The sequence below is a fragment of the Ylistrum balloti genome, unplaced genomic scaffold, assembly GCF_031769215.1.
Source record: "Ylistrum balloti isolate Yb309-2 unplaced genomic scaffold, AGI_CSIRO_Ybal_v1 Utg370184, whole genome shotgun sequence".
Lineage (NCBI taxonomy): Eukaryota > Metazoa > Mollusca > Bivalvia > Pectinida > Pectinidae > Ylistrum > Ylistrum balloti.
The window spans coordinates 157,497-183,037 of record NW_026782168.1 but is presented as its reverse complement, the minus strand read 5'-3'; the positions used below and the strand labels follow the sequence as shown (position 1 = coordinate 183,037).

Genomic DNA, 25,541 nt, shown 5'->3' with positions numbered 1-25,541 from the left:
CTGTGTTTACATGTCGCAACTGATTCGATATCCCCATATTGTAGTATGTTAATATCTGTTCGCAGTATCACGATTCTCGTGCAAGATGTCGGCAGCTGCCAAACTCGTTAGTATACCTAAGATTCATTTGCTGTTTTCCATGTTCCGAGTTATTTGGGAACGTGATCTGATTTCTTACTTATTTTTCCGCGAGTTACATTGCGAGTGTCGTCTATGAAACAGAAAACGATTACCCTTCCGAAACACCTAGTCTTATCATTGTATAGAACTTTGTTCTTTTTCAACAGCCTCTCTGTAAATTTTTCATTGTTCTATATTTGCCATGTTTTCGGCGAATTTGAGTTTGGCGATTCCAAATTCAAATCGTGACATTACTTGGTTTGTTATTGAATACTGATGATGAATTGTTTAGTTGCGTTAAGAAAATAATATGTGCGCAAGGCTATCATCGTCGTTTTCGCCATCATCATCATCATCGAATTTAAAATTCTGTAAGTTGTTTCAGGAAGATTATAATACATTATTGTGCTTCAATGGTTGTGTGAACTGGTATTTCTAGATGATAAACAATTTATATAAAAGGTTTATGAAAGTGTTTTACTTTAAAGGTAAGTATTTTGTATCTATAGTTCGTCCATTGCAAAAGCCGACAGGTCATAATAACGGACGTAAAACTCGTTAAAGAAAAGTGTTCATAGATAATTCGATCTGATAAAATAACGTTATTGTCTTCTCAATATATTTTAATGCTTATGCATCCTTAAAGCTACTTTCGATATTACCCGCCGTTTTCATAGGTTGAATTATTATCGGAATTTCCCGAAGATGTCAGTAGCCAATCATATTCAATTATTTTTCCCGCCGAATATTGCCGAACGCTGCCGACATTACTTGGAGGTAAATCGAAGCATGAAAGAGTATTTCTTCCGGTGGAGCTAAAACAGCTTGCCGCAAATCTCGTATGAAGATTTTGGGGTCTTTTTCATGGTAATCATCATATTTGAAATATTGTACACCATTCTGTATTTGTACTTTTGTAAACTGAACGTTATAATTCTTAATTGACCCCGTTAATATGATAAAATACTATAAGAACTCAACTGGAAGCCATAAGTGCGTTCGTGTACGAGCGGTCTATTGTGCTGTGAAATCTGATGTTTTTTTTCTCACTGGACATTATTTTAGTGTTGTAACGGCTTCTCGACACGTGTTTAGAATTTGTAAGCGTTTCTTAACTTTGTTGAATGCATTTACTATAAAGTTGTTCCATGAACACTTGTAAATAAGATGTTGATCAACAAATGACGTGCATGCATTTTTACACATTATGTTGATTTTCTTCTTGTGTTCTTGGGTTTGTTAAAAAAAATATATACAGTTCACTGCACTACTGGTATTATGATGTAAATCAAAATATGATTCTGGCCAGATGAAGTCGTCAAATGTTTTCAGATAAATGAATATTAATATTTCATATATAAGCCAGGCAGTGTTATGCATGATGGACGACATCATGCATTAGTAACTTAAAATTTACAACGGTAACCACACTATGGAAGAAGAACACAGGATTTCAAAGATGTGATGACCAGCCTTGTGGGTGTATGGGGACTTTCCTGCCAATATGATCGACCCTGAATATACATTGATAAATGATACATACATTGCTGTATGCTGGACGCAAGTCCTTAAACATCTTTATCTAGAATTTCTCCTCCGACATATATTGAAATAAAGATTAAAATAGCACTTCCGACAGAGTTGGAGAAAGTATCATACTGGTTGTATACAGTCATGGAATGGTAAAAGACAGAATCACAGATAGATATTTAAACATAATTTCCACATGCTTTGAAATTCCTAACCTAGGTGGAATATTCATTATCACATTCTCCAGTTACATGAATGTTGCATGTTGCCCTGATATATCTCCAGATAAGTGGTGTTCCAATAATGTCAATGAATCAATGAGTTGTCTCTGGTAATGTTCCTTAAGTAAAGCAGTAATGATTTTTGAACTATTTTGGCCCTGGCAGAAAACTGTTCACATTTGCAAAGTCTTAAAACACACAAAAATCATAATTTTCAAGGCCTCCTCCCATTATCAAGATTTTCATGCAAGAAGTCATCAACTGACAGACTAACCTCGCAACACAGGGTTTTAAAAGATACAGCTTGATGAAAATTATGGAGAAGATTTATGGTTGTCGTAATGATCTTGTTCAGAAATATTCTATTTCTATGTGCAATATGAAGCTGGATGTATTGGTGCTTGTTGGTTTGTCTATTGGTTCCATCTTTATGTACCTTGTTCTCATTTGAAAATGTGACATTACTTTCTTGGATTGACCAAGATATATATGGCAAGTGTTGTTGAAGCAGAAGATGTTTATTCTTCCTGAACACCTGGTCTTATTCTCCTTGTACTTTTTCAGAAATCTGTATGTAGATCCTTCTTTTGTTCTTATTTGCCTCTTTAGTTTGGATTATGATTATGTTGACATGTTGGTATTTCCTAGTTGTTTTTTCAGCTCCAACCCAACTCCAACTTTGCTTGCTTTTCTTCTACAGAATGATGCTAAGTTGCCATCACATCCTGGCACTGTAATCATAATATGTACATGTGATAGAATTACAATACACTGTCCACAAATTTCTTACTTCCATAAAAAATAAATCTGACCGAATTGTTTCTGTTCAATAGGAAAATGACACGACTGACCCCAATATGAACAATGATTCAAAAGGTCATTGCATAAGTCAAAACAAAATGGCAGCCCACATGCATGCAGCTTGCCTTGTAGGCAGGTGATTTGATTTTCTAGATGTAGGAGATTTGAATGGAAGAGCTCACTTTGTGGGCTTGTGCAAGATCACTTGTGGTAATGTTGCTGTCATTGATTCTGATAGATATTAGATACTAACATTGAGAAAACATTGACAAAATACTCTGCCATCTTCTTGTGAGCAGCACAACAGATGGTAGGGGATGTTGAGGTTATTGTGTGACCTAGGAAACTCATACTCACTAATAGGACAATAATACTTAAAAAAGGAGGGTAAGAGGATAAGCTGTTAAAAATTAAATTAGCTAAGGTGTAAATGTGTAGAAGTTATTGCTATGGTAAGAAATTAATCTGGTTTTATAATTTTTATGCAGGTAATCTTGCAACAGTAAGAAAACCATGGATGTGGACATTTCAATTCCGAATCAGAAAGTTGGGGACACGCCTCTTGTGAATGGAGATTGCAAACCACCAGTGGAATTGTCTGATTCTGCCCTTGACTCCCCTAAATCTGTCTCTACTAGTCCTGCCATTGGATTTCGACATCACCTACCACAGATAGCAAACTTGACACGCAACACCAAGATTGCACAGAGCAAGGCCAGTGCTAAGAGGGAGAGTACAGAATGTATACCAAATGTTGAGGCAACTCTACACATAGAGGGCACAGGGAAAGTAGTCAAATTGGACGCAGATTTGAAAACAGAACTATGTGTACAAGAGGCTGGAGATGTTAGTCCAGGTACATCACAGTTGGTTGATAAATGAGTTTCACTTACTGTCTTCAAATGTCTTGCATACACGATATAATAACTGCAGGTAATCTTGCAACAGCTTGGTGGAAAATAATTTTGTCATTACAAGCCAATATTGTTTATATTAACACATTAGTCTTAGACAAAATAATTGTGACAATGATAGGAATTATAATGTGTCATTTTAGATTACGAATAATTTGACATCAAAAATAAAAATCAAAAGCAAAAAACAGAAAAATGCATATAAGGAGATGTCTGTGTATGGTCTGTACTGATATTTGCGGTTTAATAACATGTTCATTTTTCTTAAATTTCTCTTTCTTTTTGTTAGGCACAGGTGATGTGGCAAAAACCGAGGAAGAAACAGAAAAGGAGAAAAGCGATGATACAGGCAAGTCAAAGTCCCGTAGCGGAAAAAAGAGTAGAAAACCTGCTAGTACAATAAAGAAAAATGCAGAAGAATCGCCACAAATTGCAGATAAGAAAACCGAATCCAATCCTTCTCCAGAAAAATTGTCACCATCAAACCAGGTTTATAAGAATATTTTTCAGGAAACTGTTGTATTGGGTAAAAGAAACCGGAAACCTAAAAAAATAGATTTTGAAGAGGAGAAAACATCCCAAAAAGGTACTACAACTACTGTACGAAAAAAAACTCCTGAAATAAAGGAAGAACCGCATACAGAAAGAGTTACTAAGGTGGAGGAAGAGAAACCAGCACAGTGGTTGGTTGGTGATGTTCTGTGGGGGAAAGTGCCTGGACATCCATGGTGGCCATGTATGGTTGCTTACGATCCCTTCCAGGGACTCTATACAAAGTTTAATAGTAAGTACATGATCAAAATTCGTAGAGAGATGTAGCATGAACTATTCTCTGTGCCCATTTTATCCCAACTTGAGGTCTTCATTTCTTTATGGATTTTTGTCAGATTTTGATACAAAGATCAAGTAGCTGAGAATCCATTGGTAAATCTACTTTTGGAATGTTGCCATTTGTAGAAACAGGAATTTTTGACCTATTTTGAAAAAATGGAGAAATTCCAGATGGCCCTTGTAGTCAGAATTCAAAAGAAGATTACTGCAATAAAATATGACTTAATAAAATATGACTATGTTGAGGTTAGACTGATATTTTGTTTTGTTTTTTTCACATGGTTGCATGATCTTGAAAAAATATGTTGAGTAAAATATATTGATGTGCTCTGTTTCGAGGAAAATTTCACCATCAAAAAATATATGGATGACAAAACATACTCCTTAGGAAATACTTCTCTTTTCTGGTTGTAAAATTTGTCTGGAATCTCTGGGATAAGTCCCTGGTTAATTGTTCAAATGTCTTGATCACAGTTGCTATTATAAAATACATGAATATGATTTGATTAAATATGGAAGTGGCAGCAAACACGACATAGACATTTTTCTCATTTTCTTTCAACAATTGGTAACCTCAAAGAAATTTTAAAGGTTTTTCTCAATAATTAGAAAAAAGATACAGTATTTAATGATAAATAAAATTCAATGATCTAATCTTATGAATTATGTTATTTTCAGAACGGGTTCGGTTGTATCATGTGCAGTACTTCGGTCATGAAGAAGAGAGAGGATGGCTTTTCTCTTCCAGCATCATGGAATTTCAAGGCAGGAAACAATATGAAGACCACAAGTCTGAACTTCTTAAAAATGCAAAAAAGCAGGGTAAACAAAGACTTGAGAAACTGTATAAGGTGAGCAACAGTCGTGCAGCAGCATGGAACATAGCTATCAAGGAAGCAGAGGAGGCTCTACCTATGTCTAGGAATGAAAGAAAGCAGCACTACACTTACGTATATGCTTCAAAAGACAGTGAAGACAGTAAAGCCAGTGACAAGACTGTTAGTAAAAGTGACACTAAAACAGAAGCTGATATTGTGAAAGACACAAGAAAAAGAAAGAGGAAATCTGACAAAGATGAGTCGGGAGCTACAGCCACAGCTAAACGAAAAAAACTGGAGACTGCTAATTCCAGTGAACCAGTGGTATCACCAAGACAAGGAAGTGGGGATGGATCGTTTGATGTGTTTTGTCAGAAACATAGAGACAGTGCAAAAGAGGAACATCCTGACTTGGACGAGACAGCATTGGTAGCTTATCTCAAACAACAGTGGTGCATGATGAGTAAAAAGCAGAAGGCTAGATACAGGTCGAAGTTCACATCTGACCAGGGTAAGTTTTCTCCAGTCAAATAGACAGCATTTGAAAGACCTTATTAACTTTCTGTATTTTCCACATTACCGGTTGTCAAGGGGAGTTAATTTAATTGCCTTTGCTGATAATGTCGTTATTCTATCTTTAGCTATGTCAAAATTATGAAACTGGTATACACATAATACACAGAGAATACTTCATCAGTGTCACAACCATACACCATGTTGGTCATTGTGATAATTAGGAAATATGCAGAAACTTTTTTCCATCAAAGTGGAAGGATAAATGTCATGTAGTACAGTTACACTGATGACATTCAGGACAAAAGAATTTGTTTATCCAAAATATTTCAAGAGTTGTGAATTATATAAGATGTTGGTTATGCTTTGCGATAATTTTCCTCTTATTTGGGATTTTTATAATTTTTGAATCAGGGTGTTTTAATTGTGATGTACAGAACCATGTATTTATTTTAGTTTTGTTGATGTGCTGAAGTTTCTTTGTTTCTCAGGTTCTCCTGAGCCACAGAGGAAAATGGCATCAGGCAGAATTTCAAAACCTACTCCTAAATTTCTAGAAATGCTTGAGGAAACGGAGGAGGAAGAATTTTCTGAAACGTCCAATAAAAAAGCCACCCCAAAACCAAAGGTGAGAATAAAATAACAGACAGATAATGTTTTTTGGTGCCTGTATATACAGAGCAATCTTTTAACAGAGGTGGTTGGGAGAGAATATCTGCCTCTTTGCTAACATAGGGCCCTTTGATATTGAAATATACACATTTAAAAGGTGGAGTTTCAGAATGGCCTAAGAAGCAAATACAACAGCATGTATGTGATATTAGAAGCCTCTGTATTTGCATATATTCAAATAGGCATTCATGTCCAAACATTCACAAACACAAGAATATAGGACCCTTTTTGTGCCAAAAATGAAAAAAAATGTATGGTTTTAGGAGAAAATGCTACAATATCATTGCTTCATTTTTGCAAAGAAAACTAAACATGAACATGCTGATAATAACATGTTAGATACTATATATGCAAAGCAAGAAGCAGTTTCAAATACAGGAAACAGGAACAGGAGATAAAAATGTGATGGATTTAAAGAAAGAATGTGCTCTTTTTATGTTAATTTAAATTTTCTGAAGGTCAAAAATGTAATCATGTGCTAACAAATATTTTCAAACAGTATAAAATAAATTGCCAGAAAATAGTAATTAGGAGTTTTGTGCAAAGTAATTAAAATTGATCGACAATATTGCTATGTATTTTTTTAAATGAAAAACAAGCAAAAGGTAAAATCTGTTTTGGATTGTAATTTAAAGTGAACCAAAATAAAATGTTCACACTTGTTTTTATTTGTACAAAGGGACTGTCACCTACACTATATAATCCACTAAAGTGAAATCTCAACTTTCAAAATGGCCGTCATGTTCCCTGATAACCGCAAAAAATTCAAAGTTAGGGTTCTTATCTTTCCCTATGAGATGATGTGAAAAAATATATGAGGACCAAAGATACCACAGCCTGTTGTGAAAGATGAGTTGGTGTTTTGCATGTTTGAGCATTATGGTCATTTTGATTGGAACTCTTCATACAGTGTGCATTTTGTGTGAAAAGACTGGCCATAAAATAGATCATCTATGGACAATAGTGGGATGTTTTGCCATGTATCATCAACACCAATGTTTTGACCTTTAGGTTGTGGCTTGTTTTCTGATCATTCTTAAAACACTTTGCACACATACTAATCTCTAAATCATCAGTGAAGTTATTGCCATCTGCTTTTACAATAACAAACAACCAATTGTACTGGAAAAGTCATATTTCTTGGAGATTTCTTGGTTTTTATCTTTCAACATCTACCTGTTATTGTGAGAACTGTACTGTTAGGTGTTTAAAGTCTCTTTCTTAGTAGAAAATGTAGAAAGTAATGTCAAAAGAACAATTGATGATATTGGGGTATATAAGGTATATGATATATTGTTGGAAGACTTGTATAGTAACTTTTGGTCATAAAATGTATAAGGACATGTCAGCATTCCTTGTATGCATGCTATATATTAGGAAAGGCGCATGTGTACATTAAAGTTTTGAGGGTGGTCTCCTGTCCACTATCACAAGTTATGATCTTTGGCAGGGTTAGGGTAAGAGATATAGCTATCTATATACTAAATCATTTTGAATGAAATGAATATGGAAGATATTCAAAATGTCATTTGTTCACAAAAATTTGAGTTTTCTCACAAAGTGCTTAAAAATTCAATAATATCGGCAGTATACTTACTTATTGTTTTTAATATTTTGATATTTAGTTTATGGTTTGAACTTTCCTATTTCTTTAAGGTAACTTTTTTTTATCTGTTTTGTGACAATTGGCATTCATAATTTAGTAATTTTGCCACATAATTAGTTAATTAGGCAAGTGCATCATCAATTAACTTGGATTGTATGTAAAGCCAAGGAAACCAACTTTGATGACACAAAGCAATGTATCATTAAGTGGTTTTGAAGGATGCAAGAATCTTTAGGCCAACCTCTATGGGAAAACAGCATAGTGGAAATCCCACCTTTGTTGATTTTATTTTTTTTTTTTTAATTTTTCGATGTAACTAAATACTTTATAATTTGTTAGAGATTTTTCCATTTTTTTTCCTCGTTACTCTTGATTTACATATTAAGTATAGATAGATTTATTTGGCTATACTTTGTGTTTATTCACAAAATTGAGAATACATGGTCATTGTCTTAAAATATTAGCTGTGTATAGGTACGGTGAAGAAAGACACAAGTAGTGAATCCATGGGATATAGAGAATACATGGTCATTGTCTTCAAATATTAGCTGTGTATAGGCACGGTGAAGAAAGACACAAGTAGTGAATCCATGGGATATAGAGAATACATGGTCATTGTCTTAAAATATTAGCTGTGTATAGGCACGGTGAAGAAAGACACAAGTAGTGAATCCATGGGATATAGAGAATACATGGTCATTGTCTTCAAATATTAGCTGTGTATAGGCACGGTGAAGAAAGACACAAGTAGTGAATCCATGGGATATAGAGAATACATGGTCATTGTCTTCAAATATTAGCTGTGTATAGGCACGGTGAAGAAAGACACAAGTAGTGAATCCATGGGATATAGAGAATACATGGTCATTGTCTTCAAATATTAGCTGTGTATAGAATCTTTAGGCCAACCTCTATGGGAAAACAGCATAGTGGAAATCCCACCTGTGTATAGGCACGGTGAAGAAAGACACAAGTAGTGAATCCATGGGATATAGAGAATACATGGTCTGTGTCTTAAAATATTAGCTGTGTATAGGCACGGTGAAGAAAGACACAAGTAGTGAATCCATGGGATATAGAGAATACATGGTCAGTGTCTTAAAATATTAGCTGTGTATAGGCACGGTGAAGAAAGACACAAGTAGTGAACCACTTTTGTCTTCCTGTCATGAGCCAAAATGCAGCCTATATTTTAAGACATTGTGTATTATATCTATCCTGCAACACCAATTGAAAATTCAGACAATCAAAATTTCAACAGTTTGTTAGAACTTTGCAGTTATTGTTTACCTGATGTTGACATTATGCTGAATTATGCCTGATGATGCACGTCATAATAATTGCTCTGCAAGTACATATAGTTCTATACTTGAATGGATGAATGGATATATAAAAAGCAATTTTCTGAATTTTTAGGAAATAAACTTCTTTGCTACAATAAACAAGTACCAGTTGCAGGATGAATAGTAAAACTTGTTTTGTTTACTTGTTTAGATTTAATGAGAAACCAAGCATATTAAGAAAATACTGGTTCTGTAGGAATTGGTTGACCTTTGTATGACCCCAACATTCTAATGTGATGACTTTTTATTTGTTTTTTAACAGGCTCCTACCAGGTCTGCGAGACGCCCAGCTACACCAGAATCCCAGTCATCTTTAGAATGTATAATTAACAGTGTGGCAACAGGAGTGATAGGAGTTGAAGAGGTAGGCTAGTACTGATGTCTGACTAGTGAAATATCAGCTGCTTCTTACCAAATAGCTCTGATACATTAGTACCCATGTAGACACTAGGTAAACATATGGTCACAGAATGCTTAAAGCATTTCTTTCAATCAGTTATTATTGTTGTCAGAAAAATTAGAAGACAAGTTTTTTCCTTGAGGTAGAATATGTCAAACTTGGTAAATACTAGAGATAAAGTATATCATCCTTGTAAATACTAGAGGTTGCCTCTAGAGATAGAGTATATATCATCCTTGTAAATACTAGAGGTTACCTCTAGAGATAGAGTATATATCATCCTTGTAAATACTAGAGGTTGCCTCTAGAGATAGAGTATATATCATCCTTGTAAATACTAGAGGTTGCCTCTAGAGATAGAGTATATATCATCCTTGTAAATACTAGAGGTTGCCTCTAGAGATAGAGTATATATCATCCTTGTAAATACTAGAGGTTATATCCTCTAGAGATAGAGTATATATCATCCTTGTAAATACTAGAGGTTGCCTCTAGAGATAGAGTATATATCATCCTTGTAAATACTAGAGGTTGCCTCTAGAGATAGAGTATATATCATCCTTGTAAATACTAGAGGTTACCTCTAGAGATAGAGTATATATCATCCTTGTAAATACTAGAGGTGGATCCTGTTGACCTGATCAGGTAGAATTTTTCTTTAACTTGATCTGATTCAATAGAATATTTCCCTAGCATTCTAGTGGTGAAATCAATAAAATTAATTATCAAAGTTTTATGAACAGAAATTGTGATTTTCACTTCACAATTTCTTGTAAATTTACAAAAATAGAATTGAAATTAAAATTTACAGAAAAAAGAAATAGAGCATAGATGTAGTTAAAGTTTGTTCTTTCTTTGTTACACTTAAGACATCTAAGAAAACAAAATTCAACAATACATAATATTTAGAGTATGAAAATGTTCTTCATTTCCCTCATAGACTACTAATGATACAATGACGGAGGAAACAAAGGAGAATGCTACTTCTACTCCAACAGCACCTGTCAAAGTCAATCGCAGGAGGAAGTCTGCAGCATCCTCAGTCGATACAGACAGCAACACAGACATTCAGGTACAGACATCCTCAGAACAGAAAGTAACATAGTTAACAGTTTTGGTAATGCCAACATATTGATGTAGGGACATCCTTTGTCTACATTATTTGACACAATGACATTTTAGTGTTTTATCTTTCTTTCACTAATTAGCACAATGATGAATTTGTACATAATATTCATAATGATTTACTATATGAACACAATATAGAAACTGCAGTTAGTGTGTTAGTTTAGTGTAGTATAGTCGCTGAAAAAATCACAAAAATAAGATTACAGTGAAAACGTTTGTTTGTAGAAAGGAGGATACTGTTAGTGAAAATTTTGTTAGTCTGTAACATAACCTAAACTGAAACTTGATTTTTTTTTACAGGAGGAAAGCAAACCTGTGATACCAGTACCCAAAGCGGTAGCTAAAGAACCAGAGGAGGAATATGAGTTAGAAATATTTAAATTGTCATCACGTGCACCAACGATGAAGGAAAACTTGTGTGAAATATGTCACAAGGCTGGGGACCTGCTCATATGTGAAGGCCAGTGTCAAGGGAACTTCCATAAGGATTGTCTTGGTCTAAGTGTCAAACCATCCGGAGTCTTCAAGTGTGATGAGTGCATAACAGGTATGCATAGGTTTTCTATGATACTGACCTACACGATATATACTCATGCTTCATTCTACCAGATTTTATAGAAAAATTCCAAACCCTTCCTGCTTTCAGATGTTTCTTTGGAAAACAAATTCTGATGAATTTACTAGCTCTAAGTCTTTCATTCCTGCCAATAGCCTAGTTATATATATATATATAAAGACTTCATCTTTTCTTTTGGACAAAAGGTAAGATATTTCCAGCGATAATTAAAAAAAATTTTATACTTTGAAATTTTTTACAAAATGCAATTGGGATGTAACTAAAATTCCTTGACATTGAATTATGGATCATATCAATTGTGCCTGTTGTTAACTATAACATTAAACTGTATACTGCAATCACCACCAGTAACATCTGTGTTTTATGGTTTTTTTTATGTTGTGTGCCAGGTTACCTTGTCTTCCTCTCTGTTGGTTTGGTTGATTGCGCCAGAAACACTGGTTTCCATATATGACAGTCATTTCTATTGAAGTTCGAGAAATGCCAGAAACACTGGTTTACACATTTTAAGATATTCTTATTCACTGTTTAAGTATCAGAAATATGCATTTTTTTTTTTTTTCTCAATAAATAATGCTAAGTATTTCCTTTTAAATCATTTCAGGAAACCATACATGTTTCTTTTGCAAGAAGGCGGATAAAGATACAAAATGTTGTATTGTGCCTACATGTGGTAAATTTTACCATGAAAACTGTGTGAATAAATGTTTGAATGCACGGACAGAAAGTAAAGGACTTGTGTGTCCCCTACATAGTTGTGCTACCTGTTCTATAGATAATCCAAAGAGTGCCAAGAATAGTAACAGAGGTAAGTTAGAGTGAGCATAGTTAATTCTTTTTAAATGATATGTGATCTATGGAGTCAGCATATTCTCCTTCCTCACACCACTATAATTTGTATTAGATATACAGTGCAACTTTCCCCAACCAATCCTTCTCGAAACTTATCACCTGTTGAAACCGAAGGAAATGGGCATATACGGAATGACATCCTCTTTATTACAGTAATAAAAACCTTCCGAATACCGATCCCTCTTGATTCTGAATTCCGAACCAAATTTGAGTCCAAAATTATGAAAATGTACTGAAAATCACTTGTGAAAACCGGCCTTACCTGAATGGTCACGACCTGAGTTTCTAATAGTAGACCATATAATCAACACCTGTGGTAAGAGTTGTAAGCTTTGCCCCTAGCTTGTACACCTGTCATGGGTATGCATTGTGCACAATACTTACCCTGATTGGAAGGATTATACTAAACAATGTATAGCTATCTATAGACATAGAAACCATGATAAATGAGGCATCATTTCACCGAAGCGAGAAACAGCTACAGATAACATGAAAATAAGTGGTGATGCAGATGTAGAAAGCTGCATTTTCGCATTTAAATTATAGGTAATCAGATTTTGTCATTTCATCACTTATAATATTAATATTAATCCTGTGTTGTTTTAGACAATAATTTTTTTATACTGATCAACGAAAACACATATTCATCAAATATATTAGTTGGTAACAGTTGAAGACAAGCCAACCTTCTGACTGGAGCTATATTGAGGTGTATGTATCATTACTTCAGAGTTCGCCGGTCAACACACAGATTTCTTTTTGACTAAATTTGCATATGGTGTACAAGTATCACTGTTTTCTTCTTTACCGAAATATCACTGTTTTTCCTCTTTACCAAAATCTTTTTACTATATGTAGCTTTTTTATCTCCGCGAAAAGTGTTTGCAGGGTATATTAATTTTGGACTCCATCCATCTGTCTGATGACTTTTCTGGGCTATAACTTCAAAACCGTTTAATTCAACTTCACAAAACTTACTGTATATATTTGGTTAGTGCGCTAGTTGTGCCATTTGCTATTGAAAACATTTCATTTTTTTTTTTCCATTTTTTTGTTACCTTGGAAACGTAGTCAAAAAACACAAAGTTAATGTCAATTTTCTTTCCGGGTTACAACTTCGAAACCATTCCACTCAACTCCACAAAACTTTCTGTATATATTAGCATAGTGCCCTAGTTGTGCCTTACTTAATAAGAACATTTTATTAAATTTTTTTTTTTCTTTTTTCAGTTACTATCATTTTTTTTTTATTTCTTGTGACTACTTGTATTACTCCAGAGCTTATACAGTGTTGCATCAATTTGTTCCTCGACAATACTAAGCTCTATTCAAATATCAACAGTCAAACACACAGGATCTACATCAAGATAAATTCTTACTATAAGGTTGATAAATAAGACTATCCAAAGTGTCCACCTACATGTACATACATACACACAGCTGGGCATGGGGGATAATGCCACACTGTGTGGCTCCTTTTTCTGTATTCAGTTGGGCATGTGCACTGTAAATGCTGAAAGGGAACGAAATGGTTAATGCAATGTACAGAAATGAATCAGTACAGTTATATGAGAGTCTGGACAGGTCAGCTAGCTATACTTCTACAAATCAAACCCTCTCTAAATTGGCCTAATAGTCTTGTCCCTTGCATGGTGGGTTTGGAGAAGTTCCGGTGTATGACAGGATGTATTGTGATTTTGTATGGTTTGTCCTCCTTTCCTGTTGTAAGTTGACCAAAGTCTTTCAAACATTGTTCATCCATACATCATTAATATCTGTTCTTTACCCATGATCAATTGACTATTTTCATATGAACTTGGATAAGTCTTATTGAAGAGATCAAGCAAAATATTAAGTCCATGTGATGATTCAACCTGTTTTCGAATGAAAATCTCATTATTTTCCATGATAATGAATGATTGGAGGCATTGATTCAAGCCTGTATGATCTAAAACCTCAAAAACTAGATGTATCATTGTTTTCCAGCCAACCACAGAATAGTGACACTCATTCACTCCTACCTTCACCTGGGTTTCAAGCAAATGACTTCATGTATGGCTGTATGAAAGTTCGGGCTGTCTTGACCCACAAAAATATTTGAATGACTCTTATCTTGACTCAAGTGATGGAAATTTGATTCGGTAAATTGGTACATGTAATATTTATTTGACACAACACTGAACAGTGTTTGAGACATCTGTGTTAAAAGTTCAGAACTGAACGAAGCATTTAAATTATTGTCTGTATTTAATGTTTTTGACACAAATTAGTTGTACTGAACAGTATATGCTACTAACTAAAGATGTCATTTAATCTCTGAATGACACATTTTTTTGCCAGGTAAACTGTTGCGCTGTGTTCAGTGTCCAACAGCGTATCATGCAGGAGAGTTTTGTATAGCAGCAGGTAGTGAGGTTCTGCCAGGGTATAATATCCTTTGTAGTAAACACTTCCAGCCTCTTCCATCCCAACGACACCATAGTCATGTGAACCTCAGCTGGTGCTTTGTCTGCAACAGAGGTAAACCTTTAGACTGAGAAATGTTACAGGAATATTTTCTGGACATTGTCAAGGTTGTTGTTTGTAGTTTTAGTAATATAGAATCTGTAATCATGTGAAAACTGAATTTTTAGGATTTTGTCTGTAGGCATTTAACTGTTCTTATGACTATTTTATTTTTCCATTGATAAATCATGAATGTTTTGGGTTTAAAAAAAACTGAAGTACATCTACATAAAATTTTCAGCCACAAGATCACTAAACTTAATTGGATTCAATTTTGTTTTTAAATTTTTATCTGCTCTATGTCTTGGGCATTGACTGAATTCCTGAATCGTTACAGTTCGCAAAAGAATTATTCGATATCTGAATCCTGCTGAATAGCAAGAGGTTAAGTAATTTGTGTGTTCCCAAGGATGTTCTAACTGTTGTATGTGATTTCTACCCTATGTAACTTACAGGAGGATCCTTGCTGTGTTGTGAAAGTTGCCCAGCAGCTTTCCATGCAGAGTGCCTGAAGATGGATCATACTCCAGAAGGCAGTTGGTACTGTCATGACTGTTCTCAAGGCAAAAGACCATTGTATGGAGATATTATTTGGGTGAAACTTGGCAACTATAGGTACATTAATCTTTGATTGTTTAAAATTTCTTGAAAGAATGTTCAAGACCAAGCATAAACTTTTAAAAGCACTCATTGTTGGACTTGTGGCCTTGTTAAAATTACTCATCCAGATGTGGAATTCACCAATCTGGAAAATTATTAGGGCCCCGCATCGCGATGCAGGTGCCCTATAGTAATCACCTTGTCCGTCTGTCCGTCCGTCTGTCTGTCCGTCTGTCTGTCCGTTTCACTTTCCGCACGATATCTTGAGAAGGAATGATGAGATTTCGATGAAACTTGCTTATGATACTTGGTACATAAGTCCCTCGCTCAAGTTCGATGTTCGCCAAATTCCGCGCATATTTAATGAGGCTGCTGCAATCTGATTGGCTGAATGTTTTACATGTCTGTCGGTTTCGCTTTCCGCGCGATATCTTGAGAAGGAACGATGGGATTTCGATGAAACATGCTTATGATACTTGGTACATAAGTCCCTTGCTTAATTTAGATGTTCGCTGAATTCCGCGCATATTTAATGAGGCTGCTGCAATCTGATTGGCTGAATGTTTTACATGTCTGTCGGTTTCGCTTTCCGCGCGATATCTTGAGAAGGAATGATGGGATTTCGATGAAACTTGCTTATGATACTTGGTACATAAGTCCCTCGCTCAAGTTCGATGTTTGCCGAATTCCGCGCATATTTAATGAGGCTGCTGCAATCTGATTGGCTGAATGTTTTACAGAGAATATCTTCTGAAGGAATGATTTGGGATTTCTTTAAAACTTGCTTTGTGATACTTGGTACATAAGCCCCTCATTCGAGTTCAATGTTCACCCTGTCCGTCTGTCTGTCCGTCCGTTTCCCTGTCTGTCGATCCATATATCTGTCCATCTGTCCATTTTCATTGGATTTTGATGAAAGTTGCTTTCAATACTTGACACCTGTCCATATATTTCTTAATATTAAGAAACTCAATCATAAGGGGTAGGTATTATGCGGGGCCCTTCCTCGACATTGGTCTAGTATCAGAAATGCATAGAGTGCTCACACATCATGTATTACCTTAAACTCAGTCAAATGCAGTTGCTAATATTAGGATTAAAGAGCATCCGATGCCATAGCTAGTGTAAGCTTCACTGAGTAGGTGATCTATTGTGACAAATTATGACAGGACCGGTAGAAAACAATGCTGAATGCAAAAGATTATTTTTGATTACGTTTTTCTTTGAAGTCAGGTATCATGACAAATGTCTTTGTTTTTCTTTTGTTGATGAGTACAAATGTTATTTTTGAGCCATTTCTATTCAGATAACACCAGATATGGCCCTTAAAGTTACTGTTAACTTGGAAGACGCTAGTTGCCAATAAAATTAGCTCATCTGTCGCCAAAAGCCACTCTTTGTGACAAGTGCTTTGCTTGGTCCTGAATGTTGCATTTGGGATGCTTGAAAACAAATACAGTTGAAATTTAAACTTCCCAAAGTGGTACTATTTTTTTGGACCGAAATAGAAACATCAATTGCACTGCTACATATGATTGATATTGTTGTCCATTAATCATTAATGTACACTACCAAAAGTCTGTGTAAATCAGAGATCACGTATTTTATCATAAAAGACGGGCATTTCCAACATTTTCTGTTAAGACAGTTTAGTTAAACATGTTCAGATGATTTCCTTGTCAATGATGAGTGTGCTGATATTTGTACAGATGTTTTTGTGAAATGACATTAATGTTATTCAGTCTCGTATCCTTACTTATAAACATGTATTACTATTGTACAGATGGTGGCCAGGTGAGATTTGCTGTCCACATAATGTGCCTTTAAATATACAAGAGAAGAATCACCAGGTTGGAGAGTTTCCTGTTCGATTCTTTGGTTCACATGATTATTTTTGGATTCACATGGGAAGGTAAGCCTGCAAAGACAACTTGGAGGATAGATTTAACAGAATTATATAGAAATTGGCCGAGATGTAGCTCAGAATTTGGAAATCTCTATATCAGACCAAACAGCAATAAGCTGCAGTTTTAGGACCTGCTGTAAACCATAATTTATTTTGAGACCCAGATGTTCTTTGAATTGTTTAACTTGATATATAGTGAGCATATTGAAATTATCTTGTTTTGACAACCAGATTAATCTGTTAATTAAGAAAGCCCTTATGTTATGTTGGCCACTTTAGGAATCATGCACATGACTTGGCTTTGGAGAAAAATGTACAACAAAATTTGTAATTGGTTGGGGGGAAGTAACAAAAACACACATTTTATTATCTTATATGTTCATGTCTGTCATGTATAGTTTGTACACTTTGCTGAAGCAAATACACCACCACCTGAACAAAGAGCTATCAGCAAATTATACATTGAATAGCACCATACAGCTTTTTTGATAGTTTGTTGAAACTACCATTATTTTTGGAAATGTGTTTGAATCGGAAAAATAATTAAGGTTTTGTTATCAGGAACAGTGCCAAAATATGTCCCTAAATCCAGCAGGTAAAAGCCTTGGCAAGTTTCCATTGGTCCTCTTGGTAGTTGCTATAGACACATTTGCCAGTGATTTGTGTGTCCTTGAAGCAGATGTTGAGTCATTCTCGTTTAATGGACGGAATACATTTTTTTTTTATTCTTTTCAGGGTATTTTCATTCCAAGAAGGGGACAAGGGTAGCAGAGAGTCCAGCCTTGGGAAACACCTGGCTAAGGTGTTCTCCAATGGTAAGTGATGACAAAAGTTGGGGAGATAGGCAATACAGTTGGAGGTAATCAATATAAGCCATTGTCTTCTTTGATGTGAGTTAGGGGGATCTCAACCTGAGAAGAAAGATTCTTACAACCAAGTTATCAAACACAATACTTGAATGATTAGTTTTCTCTTGAAGTACTGGCCTTAAATAATGGATATCATTGGGAATGCTGTTATCTCAATGTTTGACATTATTTGAGGTGATGTCAAGCAGTTGAAATGATGGAGGTATTGAGGAGTTGATGTGATGTCATGTAATTGTAATGATGGAGGAGTCCCCCTGTCCAGGGAGAGAAAACTACAGCTTACAGTGAGAAAGATTCTATAGTTTAGCATTGTGAAAGAGGAACGAGTTATATAATTATAGTGTAATGTGAATCCAATTCCAGTGTAATAGGAAACCTATTTAAGTTAACATATGGTAGATATTGCTATAAGACAGCTTCATGAAATGTCATCTCATTCAATGATGTAAAAATGTAATCTTTTTTTTCTGTCAAGGTGTAAAAGAGGCTATGGAAGCCTACAAATTGTGGAAAAAGGCCAAGGAGAACAAAGAACAAATTGAACAGCAGAAATCTGATAGAAAGCCAGCACCTTATAAGTTTATTAAAGTAAGTCTTGTACTAACCCAGGAATAATTATCTTCTGCGAAATTTATCACTTTGCCTACTGGTTGTATTGTTACCTATTCAGGTGGTTTTATTGGTGTCAAACATCTACTAGTTGTCATTGATTAAAATTTCTGTATGGATTTTTGCAGCTGTCATGTATCGATTTAAAGATGTGTTTTCATTTCATTTCCTTGTTCTTTTTCAACTGTTCAGAATCTTTTAATCAATATTTATGATAAAACTACAGTGTTGTGTAAACTTATTTTTCAGACAAATATTCCTCTGGGTAATGTACAGATCTATAAGGCAGATTTGTCAGAAATCCCGCGGTGTGAGTGTCGGACAGATCAGGAAAATCCCTGCAGCAGTGAGACAGACTGTCTCAATCGAATGTTGATGTATGAGTGTAATCCCAATGTCTGTCCTGCTGGTGAAAAATGTCAGAACCAACGCTTCCAGAAACGGTCCTATCCAGACTCAGTACCATTTAAAACTGCTGAGGGTAGGGGCTGGGGACTAAAAACCTTAGTCAATATTAAAAAGGTACTGATTGTTTAAAGTGATTATTGATAATCTAAGGACAAGGAACTGAAGACTAAAAACCTCAATCAATATTAAAAAGGCATTGGCTTTGATGATATCTGAGGGTAGGGGCCTATAAATTTGATGAATTTTGAAATGAATTTGATTGTTTTTGTAATTATTGATGATCTGATTCTGCTGGTGGGTGGGGGCTGGGGACCAAAAACTTTAGCCAAAGGTCAAGAGGTATTTGTTCTTATCAGTAATAATTGATGATCTTTAGTCAATGTAAAAAAGTTATATGTTGTTTATGTCATTTTTAATAGTCTTAGGTTAAGGGCTTTGGACGAAATAGTCTTAGGTTAAGGGCTTTGGACGAAATAGTCTTAGGTTAAGGGCTTTGGACGAAAACTCAATATTATGTTAAAAGTATAGAGGTTATTTACTGTAAACATAAATAGTTTAATGATTGCTAGAAGAGGCCTTAGACATGTTTACACAATATATATTACTTATGGACAATACTCTAAAGGTTGTCTTCTAGATACTTTGAAAATAATCTTCAGTCAGAGGAGGAAGCTATTGTCTGTTTCTTGTTATTGAAATATCGTAAAAGCATATTTGACGGTATTCTTTCCCCACTGTGGTCATAGTAAAGCTGAATTTTGAAAAGGATTTTATTTTTCTTTGTACATGTGTATTGGTGTTCAAAACTGTTTTGTCATAATTTCATTTAATTATTTATTTTTTTAATTTAATTAGTCTTTTGTTTGATATTTATGAAATCATATTGACTTTACAGGGCCAGTTTGTGAATGAGTATGTTGGAGACTTGATTGACGAACTAGAGGTGAAAAAGAGAATTGATGACGCTCATGAGAACAATATTTGTAATTTCTACATGTTAACTTTGGACAAAAACAGGTGGGTAAAATGTATTGTAGACATAATCTTCTGAATTGATGAAAGCCAGAGCACCTAAAACAAAATTACAATATCAGTTTATATGTCTACAACCAATATTTTCTGTCTTGTAGAATTATAGATGCTGGGCCAAAAGGTAATCTGTCTCGGTTCATGAATCACTGTTGCAATCCGAATTGTGAGACACAGAAGTGGACTGTCAATGGTGATGTACGTGTAGGCCTTTTTGCCCTAAACGACATACCAGCAGGTTGGTGTCTTCATTGAACTCAACATTCAATTGTAGTTTTAACCAGTATATCGGACATGAAGGCATTTAAATGACCCAATATCTTGGATGAAACTATGTAAACTGCATTTGTTTTATTGTTGTTTAGCATCACTTCCATCAAATTGAATAGAGACGAAGACATATTGTACAGTTACCAGTTTTCTTTTGTGGTGTCATGTTTATCAAAGCGCCAAAAATGTTTACCTGCAATATCATACCTCCTGAGCAATTTTTTCACCCCAAAAAATATCCCTGAAAATATTGTAAAAGACCATCAAACTTCCAAATTTAAAAATGTTTTCCATCGTTCTGCATTGGAATTTATGTAAAATAACCTTTTGACCTTTAGTTATATAAATGATGTTTTTAAGACACTTATTTGCTCAATACTTTATATTTAGTTCAGATGTTTTAAGTTATTTGCATTGAATAAGAACTTGACAGTGTTGGAGAGTTTTATCAGAATGTTCTGTTTATGCCTATTGCCAGGTTCTGAACTGACATTCAACTACAATCTAGAATGCCTTGGTAATGATAAGACAGCTTGTTGTTGTGGAGCTCCCAATTGCAGTGGGTTTCTAGGAGTACGACCTAAGGTAAGCCAATTGTTTCAGATTTGCTTGGCATGTATTGTTTAAGACTGTAAAGGATATACAAACTGTTGGTTTCAATGACTACAATGATGATATAGGAATACTTGATTTGTAGGCTTGGGTTTCATTTGATTATTGATTGGATCTCTTGCGAGAATACGATCTTTATGTCATTAATATTCTTGTGTTGATTCAGTAGATTATATTATCAATGTATGGTTGTGTGATTGTAGACAGCCGCTGCTGTGGCTAATGAGCGAAGAGCTAAGGAAGCATTAGAAGCAAAGAAGAAGAAAAGGAAACCCAAGAAGATAAAAACTGATGTTAAGAAAGAGCATGAAGATGAGTGTTTTAGATGTGGGGAAGGTGGTGAGCTTGTCATGTGTGACAAGGCTGGTTGTCCCAAAGTCTACCACCTCCAGTGTCTCAAGCTCAACAGACCTCCACATGGTAAATGTCCCAGAAGCAATTCCCAAAGTTATCTCTTGAGAGCCTTACTAGCTATAAAATGAAAAGTTACGGCTTGCTCAAGACATAAATTTAAGATTTCAAATAATTTTTAGGATTCTTTACCCACAAGTCTTTAGTAGACGGAAATTTTGCCAGATTCACGAATTTGTCAATAGGGCGAAAATTATTGGTTCTGATTTCAAATTGAAATATATATGCTTTTATTGTTTTATCTCAAATTTAACTCAAGTAAAAAATAAACAGTTTAGGCAACTGGGGAAAAGCCCTGGGCAAATATTTCCCATAGACAGTGATAGCTTACCTTCCAATCTCACCAAGACATTAACATACAGGGGCTATCAAGTTAGATCAAATTAATCACTTTTACATACTTTATAGTCATAGGGGTCCATCTGTTAATATCTTAAAAACGTTTTCTGATCAAATGTCCTATTTTGCCAAAAGCATCCTGTGATGGATGACCCGAGTTTACAAATTTTTTTGAAAAATTGTCTCAGCAGTAAAGGCTGCAATTACTTGTTCTTTGATTTGCACATTTATCTTTATATTACAGGGAGCTGGTATTGCCCTTGGCATCACTGTGACACTTGTGGTAAAATGGCAGTCAAGATGTGCCAGGAATGTCCAAACTCATTCTGTCAGAACCACACAGAGGACAATCTGATCGAGGTTAATGGAATTCTCTTGTGCTTGGAACATGAAGATACTGAGGTGACCTCGTCCAGTTGTGCATCCTCAGTTGTTTCAGACAGCCAATCAGATGCCGGGGAGGCAAATGATACGCTAACAGAGAATACGAGACAAAACAGTAATCATTCAGCTGTGGACAGTCATGCTGAGAATGGCAAGAATGATTCCTCAAAAACGCTGGATATAAGAAAATCAGGAAAGGCTGTCACAAAAAATCTGCCAAGTGTAAACATTCCTCATAAAGCTATCACCAATCTTGATAGAAAACGCAGCTTAAACAAAAAGGACAGTAGGAGAAAGCGACAACTGGGAAGTGCGGTGATCCCAGAGGCAGGTGGTAAGAAAGGTCGCAAGGCAGATTGTGTCGAGGGTCGGAAAGTCCAAGGTGGTAAGGGGGATCCCCTGGCTGTGGCACCGATGTTCGACGACAGTGATGATGATGGCTTCTCTGACCTCGTCATAGACATACCACAGATCAATTAGTCAAGCCAAGATGACTTCAGAACTGTTTTAAGATAAACATATTTTAATTTTTATTTCTAAATTTGAATTTACCACAAATTCGAAAGGTGTATTTTAAAATGAAAACAGTTCTCACTTGTTTGTAAAGCATGAATATCTTATGAAGTTGTGTTTCTCAGTTGTATTTTTTAACTGTTTCAAAACAGAAAATTTAGTAAATTATTAAAGCTATGCAATATTACACAAAGGATATTTATAAATCTTTTTCCTATCATTTTCCCCCTTTCCTTTACACTGAACAAAAGGTAATTGATAAATATGATTTTTTTTGGGGGGGGGGGTGGTTGCAGTTAATTATAGAAAATAGTTTCAATCTAAGAACTTTTGAATTGTTTGCAAAACAAAAAGTGATGACTGATTTGAACAATTTGTCTGAATTGCTTCAGTGTTTATGCATTTTATATTTTTATCTCATTCTGTTTTAATTGATCATATCGGTTTTTTTTTATTTCTCCTTTGCTGCAACCTCTGATTTGCAATTCTTTCTGTGAGGTACATGTGTATAGGAAATACCAATAATATATAGCAAAGAGGCAGAATACTACAACACTGCTTTAAAGTCTTATATGAATATTTTAATTTGTAAATAAAAAATGTTGTAAATATGTACAAACTTTCTCAATAGAAGAAACTACTGATATAACAAAAACTAATATGGATAAAAGTGAATGATGTCCATTGATTTTATGTGTTCCTGTAGGAATCTCCTCAGAGCCATAATGGCATTGTCAATTACATTTAAAGAGGAAATAATATGAAATAAGGTTTGTAACTTTTTTTTGTGTCATAGAAACCTCATTCATCAAACCAAGCTTCCCAAACTGGGTAAAAGTGTCATCTCTTTAAATTCATGGTTTATGGACATGAAATTGGACATGGCATAGATGTTGCAGGAATGTACAAGTGCTATGTCGTAAGGATAAAATTCACTGTTCCTGGTATATGTGTGTATTTATCATGAACTTTGTCATTATTCGGTCCAATAATTATGTACATCTCCTCTATGGGGTCTGTATGTACACTGTCCATTGTGGTAGTTATATATATCGTCTGTGAATCAATCAACTATAGAACCAATCAGGGAGGATTTGTCAGCAGACTGACTCGATGCTTTACAGATCCAGATATGTCCAGTATATTCCCATTTAGAGAAGAAGTAAGCAGGTGCCCTTTATCAGTCAGCAGCTACTGGAGCCACAATTTATATCTTCATCTCATATGTACATATTAATGAGCATTAAGGTTCAGGATTTGTGTAGTTTTGTTCTATGTGGTAGTGTTATCAGGTCTGTAATCACTAGTCTGATAAAAAATATTTCTGGTTATAAACCTTAAACAGCATATTCATGCCTTTCACCGAGTGACTGTAGTAACTGTCCAGGATTAAGTTACCTATGCTTCCCATATGAGTATGTTTTCATCAGTAGTTGATGAAAGAGAAGTAATTGGAGGTCAACACAACCAATCATTCTGCCTCAAACATACTTTAAAATTTCTCGGAAAGATTTTGATTGGAAGACAAATTGATTAATAAATGTAAAAACAAATTAATTTTGTTCTCGAATATTGGTCATGTTCATTTATCAAGTGATTTGACTGAACATTTTGTTATTTTTGAAGATTAATCATTAAATTCTTTTTTGTATGTATGGGTTTTTTTAATGTTGTTTTCCCATAGTTAGTAGAGTTTGAACCAGGGAGCTATAATGTTATATAATCATGGTGATTCAATTTGAAAGTAAATGTCCATTCTTCATGTCATTACAACATTACATTACATTATAAAATATTTTGTGAATGTAGAGAAACCATTGTCTGGAGCAGCAGGGCAAATATATATGATGGGAATTTGTAGATGTAAATTTTTATCATATGCATAGACTTTTATTATCTGGCATCATTCTGTGTATACATATTTCTTCAACATAATAAAAGTATGTTTTCATTGATGTTTTTCTTGGTTTCTTATTTAAAGCCCATCACCACACAGTGGGTTGTTTAAATTGCCAGGCGGTCTATCAACTAGAAAGAACGAAGTAACTGATAGTTCACAGTAACTGATCAGAATTCAAGATAACAAATGTAAATTCTTTTTTGTAGTTGCAGTCTGACAGAAAAGGACATGTAGCTATTTTCATTATGTCATTTTATCTGTTTCTATATTTGCAGAAGTGTTCGAAATGAGAATTTTCTGATGTACACAGCATTTCTGATAGACAAGTTTCAGGTAGTTTCAACAAATTCTTCACATTTGTAATGTCAATAAAATAAGTTCAGATCTAAGTGTGACATTTCCATGACAACAGTCACTTTCGTCAGACAAATGACCACTGTGAAGCCTACTAGCTAACGAGATCGGACACAATCGACCAATTATTATGAATATAGCGTGACAAATGGTAAAAAGGTTGCCGAAAAAACTTGCACCAGGTGGTAACAATGTGACAAAGTCTGTAATTGGTAATCTGCTTTAAATTCACATTTATGCTTATTTTCTCCAGATTTTTTCGGGATTGTCGAGTGTTCAGTTTTGTGTAGTGGTTTTGAACGTTTTTAGTGAGTGTTGCAAAACAAGAAGAAGAAATGAAAGAAACTTTCAATTGCAATAAATGTTTAAAAAAAAAAAAGATGTCCGCAATTTTTTCAAGTTCGGTTTTGTTGTGTTCAGAGTAACTCTTGCATAAAAAAAACAGTATTCTCCAGAGAAAATGTGCTGCTGGTACTAAGCTATCTTGTGGATGCATTCGAAATCAT

At 34.8% G+C, this 25,541-nt stretch overlaps 1 protein-coding gene across 1 annotated transcript; it reads left to right on the top strand.

The window, feature by feature from the left end:
* Positions 1–969: 969 nt before the first annotated feature.
* Positions 970–24,736, top strand: LOC132551189 (histone-lysine N-methyltransferase NSD2-like). Its single transcript, XM_060215297.1, has 20 exons — positions 970–987; positions 3,161–3,528; positions 3,876–4,370; positions 5,096–5,746; positions 6,240–6,376; positions 9,632–9,733; positions 10,710–10,841; positions 11,198–11,444; positions 12,079–12,282; positions 14,667–14,846; positions 15,287–15,446; positions 17,215–17,343; positions 18,073–18,152; positions 18,682–18,794; positions 19,065–19,337; positions 20,119–20,240; positions 20,354–20,490; positions 21,001–21,107; positions 21,338–21,554; positions 22,129–24,736. Exons 2-20 carry the CDS (start codon positions 3,186–3,188, stop codon positions 22,746–22,748), a joined length of 4,449 nt encoding a protein of 1,482 aa, XP_060071280.1. The 5' UTR covers positions 970–987; positions 3,161–3,185; the 3' UTR covers positions 22,749–24,736.
* Positions 24,737–25,541: the final 805 nt, after the last annotated feature.

Bases quoted from the DNA above. Each gene is read 5' to 3' on its own strand.
- LOC132551189 (XM_060215297.1), top strand. From the start codon at position 3,186: ATGGATGTGGACATTTCAATTCCGAATCAGAAAGTTGGGGACACGCCT. The intron at 5,747-6,239 runs GTAAGTTTTCTC...TTTGTTTCTCAG, and splicing joins GAAGTTCACATCTGACCAGG to GTTCTCCTGAGCCACAGAGG. The intron at 19,338-20,118 runs GTACTGATTGTT...TTGACTTTACAG, and splicing joins CCTTAGTCAATATTAAAAAG to GGCCAGTTTGTGAATGAGTA.